Source organism: Euprymna scolopes, chromosome 2 (genome assembly GCF_053919585.1).
Source record: "Euprymna scolopes isolate OS-2025 chromosome 2, ASM5391958v1, whole genome shotgun sequence".
Taxonomy (NCBI): domain Eukaryota; kingdom Metazoa; phylum Mollusca; class Cephalopoda; order Sepiida; family Sepiolidae; genus Euprymna; species Euprymna scolopes.
This window is the reverse complement of record NC_136483.1, coordinates 83943566-83960066: the sequence shown is the minus strand read 5'-3', so window position 1 is coordinate 83960066 and position 16501 is coordinate 83943566. Positions and strand designations below refer to the sequence as shown.

Genomic DNA, 16501 nt, shown 5'->3' with positions numbered 1-16501 from the left:
TCGGTGTAGGAACTGTACACACAATTATTCGAGATGTGGAAGATTTGCACAAAGTTTGTTCCAAAGGTGCTCAGAGAAGATAAGAAAGACGTCATGACCAAGATGGGCACAAGACAATTCCTCACCCTCCCTATAATCCAGACTTTGCTTCCTGTGACTTTTGGTTATTCCTTAAGTTCAAGCAAAACCTTAGAGATTGGCATTATGAGACAATTGAGGAGATGAAAGAAGCTGTGATGAGGGCCATTGATGCACTCACACAAGAGAACTTCCCTAGGGTCTTCCAGAAGTTGTTGGAATGGTACAACAAATGCATTGCAGCCGGAGGAGATTACTTTGAAGGAAACTAGAGTTGCATGTATGTACTATTAATAAAAGTGCCTAAACGAAAAATGTCTGGAAACTTATTGAAAGCACCTCATATATATAGATCTAATTTAAATTAAAAGAAATATGCAATAATATAAACCAGCTACACAAAAACGTTTCTGTTTTACCTCCTGAAAGAAAAACCTTTTATTTTCTAGTACATATTTAAATGAATAAATGTAAAAGTTGGGTGCATTTTTTTTTTTTTTTTTTTTTTTTGCGCTTATTGGTAAACTTAAAACAGCCTATTTAAAGTTAATTCCACTTTACACAATAGGTACATCTTTATTTTTATTTTTTTTAATATATATATATGTTGCTTATGAATATGTGATATCGGTCTCAAGATTATATCATTTTCATTTTAAAAAAAGTAATATTAATTAACTATTATTGCTAATTGAATGTTTTGATTTTTTTTTTTATTATAAGAAAGAGTTCTGATTTGCAGTATAGTTTTCATTCTTGGACAAATGTTTAGCATTTATGTTCAAATGTTTCTTTCTTTAGAGGGATAACTTGATTTTCAGCAAATTGTAATCTATTTCTAAATTCCAAGTGAAAAGGCAAATATTTTTCTTTTCAGTATATGAAAAGTACCAAAATGTTCATGTTTATATAGATAAGCGAGAAAGATTTTGATTATTTAAAATTAATATTTCACAAAGCCAGCGGGTATATACTCATAAATATCTATTTATATATATATAGTATCTATGAAATATATATATATACACATATAGTAAAGAGAGAAAGGAAAAAAGAGGTAAAGCAAAATAGTTTTCTATATAACTCATATTATTTTTATTATATTTTTTATGGCTTGTCCTGCAGTTACATGTTCATTGAATTCTCATTCCTTTACATTCTTAAAACTATTATGTATTTGGAGGACGCATTTATTGGCTTGTTTTTTTTTTGACACATTTATTTGCTTGTTGTTTTGGATAGTGAATATCTTTTCTTCTATATGACTACTATGCCTGATCTTTATCATGGTAAAATTAAATAAGCTGGATTAAATGAATATTTTCATTGACCTGATTTTGGGGAAATGACATTATTTCTCTGCACTAGTTCAGGGTAAATATCACGCCTGCAAAATGACTGAACACATCTAAGAAAATAAAATATATGGCTGTGTTGGATAAATGGGAAGCATTTTCAAAACCATAAAATGTAATCAGGTTGCTTGAACAAAGAAATTAAATAAAATCATGTAGAAATAACAAAAAAAAAAAAATGATTTTCCTCTAATTTTTCATTATAATGAGAAAAATGTGCAAAGATGAAAAAATCTAGTTTTGTTACGTATTATCAGTATGTTATTATTGTCTAATGACATGAAAGAACTTTTAAAATATTCTTTTTAATTTTTTGTTTTCTATATTAAAATATTTTTGTTAAAAAATGGTTGAAAAATTAAGTAGAATCCTTTACATTGAAACTTAACTGAACCATTTTGTTTAAAATATAAGAAATAATTAAAAATATATCCAAATTCGAAAGTTTGCCTCATTTTCTGCACTAACGGTCAGGTCAAAACACCCTGTTTCAAGTTTACACAATAACAACACCTGATCTGTAAGATATGCTGCTATTGTGTATGTGATATCAGTAATAAAGTTAACTAATTTGCATATTGCTATGTGAAGACATACTTTATTAATTAATGTGGATATCTTTTGAAGGGTACAGAATTTTATAATAGGTAAATATAGACCAAATTTTAGCATAAAATAAAAAGTGAAAGAGCCAGCTAACCAGTTTTGCACCTCACTCAAGAGCTAAAATCAAAGTATAATTATGATTAGTAATAATATGAAATAGAAATATGGCAGGGGGCAAAAAAAGTGAGGGGGGATTTAAGCAAGGAAAGAATCAAATAGAAATCACATTAAGTCCTAAAAGATTTTCTTTTTGCTTACAAAGAGAAGATCCAAAGGACTTAATATAAATGGTTTCTAGGTTTATTAATTAACTAGCAGTTCAGCCCAGCTTTGCTTGGTCCCTATGCACTATTCATAACTTTATGTGCATATGTATATATATATTAAAAAGTTTGACTCATGTCCAGGTAACTTACATCTAAAATTTAAAGTGTTTAGACCCAAAATTGGCGGAGAAGTTTGGTAGGGTCTGCAAAGGTCAATTCTTTCAACATTAACCTTTTGGCAGCCAAATTTTCGCCCAAAAACTGATTAAAAAATTTGCTCTATATCTGAATACTTTTTATGTAAAATTTCAAATGTTTAGATCCAAAATTTGCTGAATAGTTTGCTCGAGACCGCAAATGTCAAATCTCTTGAACTTTGACCTCTTGGTAGCCAAATTTTCGGCCAGAAACCGATTAAAAAGCTTGTCCTATGTCTGAATACACTTTATGTAAAATTTCAAATGTTTAGACCAAAAATTGGCTGAGAGGTCAAATTTTTTAAAACTTTGACCCCAATTTTAAGCCTTTAACATTTATTGTTTTGGGCTCAAATTAAGTTAAAAAGTTTGATCCATGTCCAAGGAACCTTCATCTAAAATTTCAAGTGTTTAGACCCAGAATTGGCAGAGGAGTTTGGTAGAGTTTTCAAAACTCAAATAGTTGAACTTTGACCCCTTGACAACCAAATTTCTGCCCGAAAACCGATTAAAGAGATTTTCCCAAGTCTCAATACCCCTTATGTAAAATCTCGAGTCTGTAGCCTGAAAATTGACAGTAATTTAGTAAGGAAATGTACGCACACAGATAGACAGACAATTTCGCTTTTCTAGATAGACTATACTTAATTTTTTTTTTTTTTTTTTTTTAATTCAATGATTTTGATTTTAATATAATAAATAATTCGTTTTAGGAATATTGTTTTATTTTGTGGATAGTTGTTTAGTAAGTCAAACAATGCTAATTATGGTGGGTTCTCTGCAGTAACTTGTTTATGCATTGCAGTTATATTTTTTTCTGGCCTATTGTTTTGGGTGAACGGACTTATTGATTTCGCTTTTCTTTTCCTTATGATTATATTTAAAAAGTAAATAAATTTGTTTTAAAATAACCAGAATGTTAATGTTTATCTGAATAAATGCAAAATTATCTGTTTCATGTTTACAACTGTAAAATTATTTTAAGCTTTTGTTTCAAATATTTCAAGTGCATAACAAGGTGGCAAAATCATCTAGTGTGTGTGTATATATATATATATATATATATATATATATATATATATATATATATATACTAGCATGAGTGCCCGGCGTTGCCCGGGTATTTGGAGATGTATGTTGAGCAAAAAAAAAAAAAGAAAAAAGTGGTCAATTTTTTTAACTTTGACTCCTATTATGACTCCTTAAAATTTATTGTTTTGGGCTCAAATTAAGTTAGATCCATGTCCAATGAACCTATATCTAAAATTTCAAGTGTTGGAGGAGTTTGGTAGAGTTCTCAAAGGTCAAATCGTTGAACTTTGACCCCTTAATCGCCAAATTTCTGGCCGAAAACCGATCACGTCGATTTTCCCAAATCTCAGTACCCTGTATATCAAATTTCGAGTCTGTAGACTTAAAATTGGCAGAGTTATTGCGTAGGAAAATGTACACACACACAGATACACACACAGACAGACACTTTCACTTTTATAGATATAATAGATGTATATATGAGTAATTTATGAAAATATATGGCAATTTCCATAAATTACTATCTAGCTTTATCGATATATTGAGCACTCTTCAAGTAAATACTGAAAATTGATATATTTTATATATCTCATAACATTTTATGCCGATACATGTACACAACGCTAAGTCAAGTACAAAATCGAGTACACTCGACATCAAGTGCACTCAACATCATCTTACCATCAATGCTTACCTTGTGAACTCAGAGTATGTGAAATTCCCATATGCACAAAACAAAATCACTGAAAAAACAAAAATACCTTAACTAAGGATAAGGATAATGAGTAAACGTTGTATAAAATGATGGTTAAAATTATTACGAACCTGCCAGGATTCGAACCTGGAATCTTCTGATCTGTAGTCAGACATGTTATCCATTGCACCACAAGTCTTGTCCATATGCCAAAAGATGTTACCGCGACTGTATACAGACAGTGCTAAATTCCGTTGATATGGGCAGGTAACTTTTTCGACAATTGCACGAAACTGCTCAAAAACCCTTATTTCAGGCTTTTTGTGCGACTCTGCTTTTTTTGTTATGAACCATATATAGATAAGGACAATCTAGGGACTCCCACCTTTCAGAGAAAAAAGAATTTTTCAATTCGGCGCATCCGTTTGAAAGTTTATTGGTATATATATACACGTACATAAATAAACATTTAGAATTTTATTAATAGTATAGATGATGCTGGGTTAAACAGAGCTGAGAGAAAAAAATAAAGAAATGCCAGGGTCTTATGTTCGAGATGAAATGAAATTGGAATCTTAGGAAGATCGTCATTATTCCAGTAATTATAGGAGAAAATACTCGTGAAAAGGAATTTGAAAAACTATCTGGCAAATATACCCCGTGAACCAAATGCAAGAGAAATACAAACAGTTGTGCTTAAAGGGGCAGTTAAAATCTTAAAAAGATCTCTTTGTTGGAATGTATGAGATAGCGGGTGAATGTCCGGTAGGATGTCCCATCCTCAGCTAGAACAAAATGATAAGAAAATTAAATAAAAAAGAAAATGTAATATATGTATGTTCTACATACAAACAGTCAATCTTTGTTTTTATAGTCAGAAGCTCTTTGACTATAGTTGTCCATAATTCCCCCCTCCTGGTTATGGATGAAAATAAGTCGCTATTGATCATGAGATTTTAATTAGCAAGAAATAAAAAGAAAAACCAGAAGAAAAATACTAACTCTTGTTCAGAGTCAAAATTGGTTGCCTTTTTTTTCTTTTTTCTTTTTAGATTCAGTGGATGGCGATTGATTATTAAGATTTCATGGCAGCTGCAATACAGATTAAATGTCTCTCTTCTAATAAATCTCATTCAGACCATCTATAGTAATGCTCGCCAACTGGTGGCCTGTGTAAAATCGCTGATGGTTCGCAAAAAAAAATTGTAACATTATTTCAGTTTTTCAGCAAGAGCAGACGATCGATTTGATTGAAAAGTGGGTGATTTCACAGATTTCGATGACAATAAAAAATATGGGAGTGTGAAACATTCATTGATATTCAACCCCAGGCAACGTCGGTTTTTCCGTGCTAATTTATTTATGAATCTAGTAATTTGGGGAAAAAGGTTTTATGCTGCAAGTTCTTTATATTTTCAAATATTTATGCATGAATGTTGGTTTAGTTTGATTGTAGTGAAAAATTATTTTTAGCTTTGTAGAACATGATTGAGTTTTGTAAAAAGGAAAAAACAATAAAATCAATGTTTGGTGCATTTTAAGTTAAGGAGCCAGTAAGTAAACATGAGTACATAATGTGTCATCATCCAGCCATAGTATAACTTGACTTGCAAAATCATGTTCAGTACTTATTACTAAGGTGCAACTACATTATAATAACGAAATTCAAAATTTTTAATACTGAATTTCAAGGCAAATCAATGGTCTCTACTTAATGGTCATGTTACAATAATGAATATATTTAAAAATTATGGAAAGCGATAAGGTAGAAAAAATTCTTAAAGAAAACATTTTTTGACAAAATTTAGCAAAAATAAAATTTTGGGCTAAAAAACACTGAGAGTTTTAAAAGGAGATAGCATGTAACTATTTCCAATCTTTTAATAAATTGTGCATTGACAATCATAAATGAATTTGTTGCCGTGTTTTTAGCATAACTGAGTTACTTCCCTTGTTATGTCATGTCTCCCCAAACAAATATAGCGAGGGTTTTTACGATAAAAATCAAAAACTCATATTTTTTTTTTTTTCAATAATGCAGTAGTATATAAGTACTTCTGACATGCCAATTAAGTAGATATCATTGTTTTTGGTTGAAATTGGCACAAAAGTCAGTAGATACCATTATTACTTTTTTAAAGTGACTTTTTTTTTTTTCGTTTTCCAAATTTCGCTATTATAGTGTAGTTGCAGCATTATTGAATAGTTTCTTACAATTAGTATACTAGTATAATGGGATCAAATCAATTTTGATTAAATTTTGAATATATTGAACTATTGCTATTATTTAGAAATTCATTAATTTGATTGAATGTCTATTTTCTTAATACCCACCAACCATGAAAAACACTGTGGATCAGAACAGATTTCAATGGTTTTCTACTAAAAATAGTCATATTCTAAAAAGCAAAGTGCTTTAAATCCTCAAGATATCACCATTTTGTTTGAAAATGAATATATTTTGACTTGGATCAATAAATAATCGTCTACATGACATATTTGAAGAGTTTTACACAAGTAAAGTGATAAAAATGTTAACACTGCTAACAGACCATTTTCATAACTTTTGTGAAGAACGGGTGGTTTTTAAACATTTGTTCCCATTCCTCTCTGAGGAATTTCATCATGAAATTTGGCAAACAATTAGATGGAGCCCTTAATCCTAGTGGGAGTACAAAATAAAGCGAGATTTATTTTTTCTCTCCTATCCCCCCCCTCCCAAAGAATCTTTCAACCTGACTAATATTGATAATTTTTAAAAGAATATATTTGTACCTCAACTGACAAGTAAGACAATACTTTTATACCCTTTTTATGTATTAAAATTATAATTGTATATTTTCATAGTAGCCATTTTTAATTACCCTATCCTAAAAAAATATTGTTTCGGTTTTAGTGATACAGTTGACTGTTAGCTGTAAACAAGATTGGCAAGTTTTTTTGTTTTTTTTTAAACGTTTTATCTAAAATTAAAGTTAATACGGTTCACAGTTTTTTATAAAATAGTGGCTCCTTCGAGAAATGTTGTCTTGCAAATATACTCTTCAAATTTTAATTCTAGTCAAAAATGACTTTCTAGCCACCCATTTAAACAAAAAAAAAGAAATCGGATTGTGCTTTCTTTTTAGACAATTACATGTGAACGCTCTGAAAATTTTGACAGAAAAAAGCAACAAAATATAATTTAGAATGAATATCTTGGTTTTGCATATAAATTTAAGATAAAATGATCCCCAATTTACGGGCCATTCTTGCCCCCTTTAAAATAGTTAGCTCTCCAAATACTTTTGATAATTTTTTCAAGCTGAAAAGTTAGTATAAGATAAAAATTATAATTACTTAATCTAACAAAATCACTCAAATTACAAGTTCATCTCCCAAAAATACCTTTTCATTATACCACTCATCCTAAATCTGAATAAGTCTTCTCTTCTAAAAATAAATTAAAAAAAAAAAAAATTTCCTTAACCCTACTTCTATCCTTAGGTATGAGTGGCAAGCACCTCCTCCCTGCTTTGAGTGGCAAGCTCTCTTTAAAAGAAAAACCCTTCCTTAATTCTACCACTAGCAAGGTCTCCCAACAAAAAACAAAAACCTTCTTATAAGCACAAATAACCATTTAAAAAAAAAAAAAAAATTCAAAGAAAACTCTGGATTCATATCACAGAGAGAAAAAAAAAATGATTAACTGTACTAAAATGCTAGAATGACTCAGAAATGACTGATTATTTTACATTAAAATTTTCAATTTCTGGCCAAAAAGTACATGGACAGGGAGAGAGAGGGTCAGATCCGGTTCTCTGGGGATGGTTTGGGGTAGGAGAGCAGGCAATTAGTTAGGAGACAGTTGATTTTTTTTAAAACAGAAGATCTGCTGTCAGGTTTGATTTGTGTTTTTTCTTATAAAAGATCTCATTTTGCAAATCAAATTTGCTATTCAACTTAAGAAAAAAAATACCATTTTCAATCTTAAAAAATAAATAAAATAAACATCTGTTAATCTATTATATAAAGGGCAAACGTCTGTGCATGTATGTGTGTTTGTTTGTATGTCCATGTGTGGTTTGTGAAGCACTGAAAATAACTGTACACTTTCTTTAAAAATTTTATTTATATTTGAATTTTATTTCTATTTGTTATTTTTAAAATTGAATTAATTTCAGTTTGTTTTATTTTTAATTTTTATCTCTCCTATCTTTGAAGGAGACATAAAAAAAAAATCTGAAATTTACGGAATGTGCTGACAAAGTAACAGCTGTCGCACCAGACCATAAAGAGAAATCTTTCTAGACTGAAGTAGTATTTTTAAAAAAATCACTTTGCATGGGGCAGAAAGTGATATTTAGTCATCAAAAACTGCTCAATATCCTGAGAGTAGCTTCTTCTCTTTGTATCCCTAAATGTTTTGTTTACCCCTCTCCCATAATCTAAGGAGGGGAGGGTTAGAACTGCTGAAGAATCTGGTGGGGAGTTGGCCAGGTAATTCTTTTTTTAAGGTGATAGCATTTTCGTGTTTTTTATCCAATTTTTAAAGTAGGATTTTCAAGTTAAATCCAATTTTTACTGTATCTTGTATTTTTGAAATTGTTACATTAAAGTACAGTTAACAAATCTCCCTGCCCTTGGATAGGAGTGGGAGTAGAACTGTTGCCCATTATGGAATTGACATATAGTAATGAAAAAGTGCTCAATATCCTTAGTATAGTAGATGTATCCAAACGGAACTTCATTTCTTTTATTTATTATTTGTGGACTTGGGCAACGCCGAATATACCTGCTAGTTGTTTATAAATTGAACTTGTGGTTTTCTTTCGGATAAGAATTTTTTATTGCAGCATCGAATATAGCTAGTGCAGTGAATGCACACACAAACGTTTATAATTCTCTTCAATTTCAACTTGTGATAACCTAAAAAAATGTGTCAGTTATTTTGATAAAATTTGGATATAAACAAAATTTGATCTTTTCGCTTTATAAATGTGCAGTTCTTTCTCGTGTAACATTGTTTGTTTTTCAAGTTATTTTAGGTTATTTTCAATGATGAACGATTTATTGTTTTATGTTGGTGTTTTTCAACTTCACTGTCACTATATTGTGTGTTTCTATGCATATAAAAACAGATACTTGTCAATATGGTAGGCTTCATAGGGTTTTAAGTTGTTTTTCACAAAAAAAGTCAAAATTAAAACTTGAGTTAATGAATTTTTTGCCCTATTATCAAATTGTTTCTATTTGTTTTACATCATTTAAATATAAGTTTTTAAAAAAAATCTTCTTTATTGCACTATGAATCATATTACAAAAATTCCATGTGTTAGCTGTTAAAATGAATCTTAACTTGCACTTCTGTGTCATTTTGTATGTTTTTTTCAAAAGGTTATTAGGGTTTTACACAATGTTTAGAGTGGCTTGATTTATTATTGTTTTCGCTATTATCAGTTTTCATTTACTACAGAATGACATTACATTTGTAAGGATATTTCACTTGTTCAGAGTCCTTAAACTTTGACTTCTGGACTAATAACACAAGATGACATATTTTCTAATTGCCAGCAAACTTGGAATGATCATAATTCAGTGACCAATTTTGCTATCAAAATAAATATGGTATCATTGTTTGTATTTTGCAAAAGATCTGCCCACATTAAAAGTTTTAGATATGATGAAAATAATTTTAGTTTGGGATGTCTACTTGTACAAAAATATCAATCCCTGACTGTTTAAAAATTTTTGTATGAATCTCAGAATGGTCATCAGAAGTTTGAAGGTTTGAAGCAGTTATGAATCAATATCAAAGATTCATCTGAAAGTAGGCAACTGGACGTACACCCTTATTTAATGAAGTGCAAAAGCAGCACTTCCGTCAAATGTAGCTCCCTAAATTTCATTGAAGGTTTGTATTTCCGAGGTAGTTACAATCGAAATTCGCAAAGCTTAAAAAATGGAGCTCCTGGTTGAAACTACTTCTGCTAAGCATGTGTCTAACATATATGCCAGTCTGTAAAATGGATGTTAATCTGAATATGGTGGTGGTGGTGATGATGATGATGATCCACCTACTGCTGGTTAGGTAAATTTGTTCACATTTTGATATGTAGATCTAACACCCTTTCCTGAATGGTTGGTCAAAGAGATTGTGTTATAGCATTAAGAGCAACTAAATTATCTTATTAATTTTAATAATCGTTTATTTTTAGGATGAAGAAGTAACAGCCGAAGCCGGAACGCGGCGTGGTAGTGATTTGTCTGCTGAAATTGCCGGCAGTGTTGAAGGGCTTGCTATTTCTGCAGATGATGCAGAGGCAGAGGAATCTTCAAGCTGGATGCACACGTCTACAAATACGTTAAGTGATGGTGAGGACGTCAGCCACTCAACGTGGCGAAATCATAAAAAACATGTTTTTATTCTAAGTGAAGCAGGGAAACCTGTATATTCAAGGTAAACGATTTTAAATGTATCTTTTTTGTTTTGTTATCATTATTGATGTTTTATCCAAGTGATAAATGATTGAAGGTTGGGGTCTGAGTATGATATCAAAGTACATCAGGTGGTGAGGCCTCAACTTTGGAGCTTTGAGAGAAATGTGGAGTGGCCATTTAGTTGCTATTACTTTCAAGTTCATTCTAAGTTGTAGTACCTGTCAGTCCTATCTGTGGATTAAATAGAATCTGTCCTGGGTATGAACATATGAAACTATAAATAAATTGTATTCATGGATAACTTTTCAATGGTATTAAGTGTAACAGTGTCTTTGTTAATTAAATAGTTCTAAAACCCAAACAATTATTCATAGATTGTTAATCATTATTGGTGTTTCTTAGTTAATTTTATATATATTTTTTTTAATGGAAATCTCCCCAGACTAGCCATCAAACCACTAGATGTAAGGAGTTTAAAAAAAAAAAAAAAAAAAAAAAAAAAAAACTACTTCAATGTTAAAAACAAGCCAACGATAAGTGTAAGATGGATTCTGAGATAGAAAAAAAGCAATTCTTCCCTTTTTTGTCAGAAACATCACTCATGAAATTTGAGGACTAAAGGACAAAACAAGGAAAGTGAGAGTTGCAAGGCTGCTGAAAGTAACCCAAGGTTCGTTTTCTACTCTCCTCATAATTAGCTTAATCCTTGCTAATTAAAGAGTTTGAAAGCTCAAACGATTTTTGATAATTTGCTGATCCATCATTGTTGTTTCTTGGTTAAATGCTTTGTTCATTGCTTGTAATTTCTAGTTGGTCACCATAAGCAGAAAAAACACAAACACTAAGTTCGATTGTCACTCAATTATCTGCGAAAACTTAAAATAATGTTAAGAATTCTTAATAAGGACTATTCTATATTGCCTTTTTGTGGACCTGAATCGAAAAATGTTTTCTTGAAGATCCTTATCTCTTGTAGGCTGGTATATTCATAAAGATGATGATTTTAACTTTTAAAAATATACCCTGTCCTCTCTGGCAGAACTCTAGCATAACACTCAGAATTAGTGCAAACATCAGTATTTTCAGAAATCATATTGCATAAACTAAGAGACTGATAACTAATGACTTATTAATTTTTAAAAATTACAGTTTTTTACAATTTGTACAGAAATATAATTACATTGACACACCGGTTCCTGTTGGATCACCAAAGTTAAGCAATGTTGAAACTAGTCAGTACCAGATTAATAATTATTTGAGAATACCAATATATTATGTATGTAGAAGGATGTCAGCATCTCCCTGCAAAACATGCAAAAACCTAACATTGTTGTCTCCCCTGACTGAGGTATGCATGCGACTGGGAACCGCTTGTGAACTTGATATTCTCATGAAACTTCTTCCTTTGGGGGAAGCCGGTTCAACCCATCTAGAGTGAATGCCACTTTTTAACATATTTTAATGCCATTTTTTAAAAAATATTTATAGTCACCACAATGTATTAACTGTTCATTATGAATTTTGGAACATATCTGCTATGTTGAAGGGTGGGTAATGTAAGCTATGTTTAGTGTTATGCAGAGCTTGAAGAAGGACTGACATCCTTTTGTGAAAATTCATGAAATTTTAACTCTAGTAATTAGACATCCATCAATATTTTCAAATTTCAGTTTATTTGGATTATTTTAAAAGGTTGTTAAGGAGCATAATGTGGACACAAGCTCCCATTTGAAAATTCAAATATTTTTTTATTTGCATTAAATTTAATCCATAGTTATTTGACACAAATTTAGCAAGATTTCCTGAATTTAAATTTCTTAAAATACCTTAAAAAGTTTGATCCCTAAATTTTAGACATTTTAATAGAATCAAAATCATTCAATAGATTTTTATCAAAATTGGAATAAGGATTTAGGAAAAAAAGCTTAACAGGATATCTATAATATAAAGCTGTGTGTGTGGTCACGAATAGGCTCCTATATGGTTGACTATTTTAAAAAACTGATTACATATGATAGAAGATGTATCGAGACACAGGAATGGGTAGGTTTGATCTGGCAGAACAGTGGTTCATTAAAATTGTGGGGTCTGCGTTCGCGCCTGGTCCACAAAGTATGGAAGTAAAAAATTAAAAAATTAAAAAAAAACGTTTACAAGTGTTTTTGATACAGATGTACATAATAATACTTTGATAAGTATGATTTAACTTAAATAGGAATGGTATAATAAAATTATGGGGTCTGCGTTCGCACCTGGCCTCCATAGAATGGAAATAGGCACAAACTTTAATAAAGACTTTTTATATCTATCTGCGTAAGTATACTTTGATAATTATGTTTCAGTTTGAAGAAATATGATATAATAAAATTATGGGGTGTTCGTTCGCACCTGACCTCCATAGAATGGAAATATGTCACAAAGTTTAACAAGGTTTTTTAATATAGATCCAAAGAATATTGTGATAAGTGTTTCAGTGTGAATAGGTATGGTATAATAAATTATGGGGTTTATCTATTTTATTTTTACTTTCATCATATTTTAATTTGGTTTTGATACCCCCAAATTCATAACCCTTTTGCTTTCATTTCGAGACAAGACACTCCTCCTAATAAACAGGGAGCTGTTTTTTTCCAAAGTTAGGTAAAAACAAACAAACCGGTTTATTGACCTCATTAAAAACTGTCCCGCAGAAAATGTTAACTGCTGAATAGCTATCGCATACCATCGCCGCATGTGCATTAAGTTTTTTCGTATAAAAAACAGACTCGCGTTAAATAAAACACTGTCCCGCACTCAAAGTTCACGTCAATAACTCGTCAAAAATGGGCACCTGTTTTTTTCACACTTTACTATTTTCCAACTGCGCGTCAAGGCTTCGTTTTTTTTTGTTTTTTTTTTAACAACCAACGATTTTTCTTTTTATTTACCCAAAACCACACATACTTTCAAACACCTGGGCAACGCCGGGTACCCCTCGCTAGTACTTTCATAAATCAGAGTCCATTTTCTGTAGGCTGTTTTTGAACCCTGTCAATGACGGGTACTTTTGCTAGTATATATATATATATATATATATATATATATATATATATAATCTTTCTAAAAGGACATAAAAATGGTGAAAAACTCTTTGGTTGAGGAAATTAATTTTATAATTAACTAGTAGAATATCCATCATGATGAATTATCCCACAGACACATCACTACCAACGATTAGTTGAAGATACGAGGTAGATTTCCATGTTAAATTATTCTACACGGAACTTCCAAAACCATTTCTTCCCAATATTATATCCATCCCACCTTTGGTATTTCCGCAGCAGATTTTCAATCCAACGATTCATTCTTTTTTGTAGGTTTGGTAGTGAAGATAACCTGGTGACATTAATGGGCCTGATGCAAGCGCTTGTGTCATTTGTGTCCAATTCTGAAAACGACATAATCCGTTGCATTGTGGCTGGGAGTCATCGTTTCGTGTTCCTCATCCGAGAGCACCTGATCCTGGTCGGTGTATCCCAGGGTCCTGATTCGGCTCACCAGCTACTCTTACAGCTCTCCTATGTCTACAACCAAATTATCAGTGTCCTCACCCTCAGCCAACTCAGTAAAATCTTCAGGCAGAGACGGAACTTTGACCTGCGACGACTTCTCAGTGGAGCAGAGAAATTTATTGATAACTTACTCAACATGATGGACAGTGAGCCCGGATTTTTGCTGGGAGCTGTTCGATGCCTTCCTTTGGATGGATCCATCCGTGATTCCATTGCACAAACTATATGTCAACATTGTAAAGTTAAGGTAAGAAGACATATTTTAGTACATTCTCTCTGCTCTTTATACATACATATAATATTTTTTATTTAATTTCAAGTAAACAATTTACATAGTTACGACAATAACATTGTTACTGTTTCAATCAAGTAACCTCATCAAGTAACCTAAACTTCCAATTTACATCAGAAAAGGATTATGTTCCAATGTAAATTGAAAGTTTAGGTTACCTTATGAGGTCACTTGACCGAAACAGTAGCAGTCTTATTGTCATAAGTCTTATTGTCAGATCTTGTTCTTTTGAATGAGCACTATTAATAACCACGTTAAATTAATTGGGTTTTATCTTTATATTTCTTTAACCTGGAATAATAATAATATATATATATATATATATATATATATATATATATATATATTATTTCATATTTTTTGTTTTGAACATAATATTGTAAATTCATTTCTGCAATATCGTGACTTTTTCTTCTTATATATATATATATATAAGTATGGTTACTTTGTTGTCCAGGGATATTTTAAAAAGCAAATTAAAAGTTAGTGTGTGTAAGATCTTTCTTTGAAAACTTCTCTCTCTATTCTCCCTCTCTGTCTTTCTCTATTTCTTCCCTCCTTCATCCACTCTCTCTCCTCTCCTATTCTCTTCCCCATATTCTCTCTTTTTCTTCCCCGTTCCTATCTATATCTTCTCACTCTCTCTGTCTCCCACTCCTCTTTCTCTTTCATCCTCTGGCGACTGGAAAATAAAAATGTTGACGAATTACTACATGGTAACATAAAAAAAATCATTTGTTTCTCTGGACTTCAAGAAGAATGTATATTAAATAAACAATGTACCTATATTTTCTTTGGAGCAGGTTTCAGATTTAGTTGAACGCAGACGACTTTCCTTTATATTATAGACTATCAAAAAAGTACTCAACATCTATATTTACATTTCTTATTTTTTTTTAAATTATAACTGACATATTTTTTACTATAAATCTAATTTTGAAAGCTAATAGTTTTCATTTAAATTATCCTCTTTTAAAAATTAATGAACATAACATTTTTAGAAAGGTTTTGATCTTTTTTATTAAATAACTTTGATTAATTACTGTTAATATCGACAAAGCTATTGCATACATATAGGAAAATAGGACATTAAAATTATAAGTGAATAACACCAAACTATAATTCATTATTTTTAAAAATAGTTATGTAAATTAAGCATGCAAGTAGCTGTATTTAGGTCTTTGCTCTTTATTATATATGTAAATGTGTGGGAGCACATGCAATACCTTGTCCTCATCAGTCACCATCCACACACACATATATATATATATATATATATATGATGAGAATAAAGGAAATAATATTCTGACAAAATGGAAAGATGAAAATATCTAAACGGCTATATGATGTTAAAAAAAAAATCTCACTCACTCCACGACACTACACATTTTTGAATGCCAACAACTTTTTCATTTTGAAATAGAAAAAAGACATCCTTTTCACAGCAAGTATATTTTCAAATATAGTATTGGTATTTTATTTTCTTCAATTTAATCATCTCTAAGAGGTCTTCAAATAAAGATGAAACATTGATGAACATATAACTTGGTTTATTTTTTTTTCTTCTCTCTATCGTTAAATATGTGTATGTATTTTAAAAAGTTAACCATCATAAATGGACAACATCGGATTTAAAAATAGTTCTTCATTTTCTAGAGCTTTGATTTATGCACATAAATTAAGCAAGATTTTCTGATCTTTTATTTAAGATTTTTTTCAGTTTAAGCTCCAAATTTTGGATATTTTTCTAAAATCAAAAGCATTTAATGAATTTTGATCAAAATTGGAGTAAAAATTCTATAAAACTCTTAGGTCTTTAACTGTTACATCACGAGTTCATGTGGACAATTCTAGTATACATTTTTAAACCTTTTAAATCTATTCTTGTTTTAGATGTGTACCTGTGGTGCAATGGTTAAAGACACTGATTATCAGTTATAACCACCAATCTTCTGGACTTTCAAAGTTCAATCCTTAGTAAAGTTAATGTTAGAGAGTGGCCGAGCAAAA

General features: G+C 30.7%; 1 protein-coding gene and 1 non-coding gene across 2 annotated transcripts in view; one reads left to right on the top strand and one right to left on the bottom strand.

The window, feature by feature from the left end:
* Positions 1 to 16501, top strand: part of LOC145293125 (protein SAND-like) — a 66349-nt gene that overhangs the window by 33330 nt on the left and 16518 nt on the right. Inside the window, exons 2-3 of the mRNA XM_080139531.1 lie at positions 10426 to 10667; positions 14005 to 14446. Of these exons, the coding sequence (XP_079995657.1) occupies positions 10426 to 10667; positions 14005 to 14446 (684 nt within the window). The remainder of the gene's footprint in view (positions 1 to 10425; positions 10668 to 14004; positions 14447 to 16501) is intronic.
* Trnac-aca (transfer RNA cysteine (anticodon ACA)) lies at positions 4355 to 4427 on the bottom strand. Its single transcript has one exon. It is a non-coding gene; the product is annotated as a tRNA-Cys (tRNA).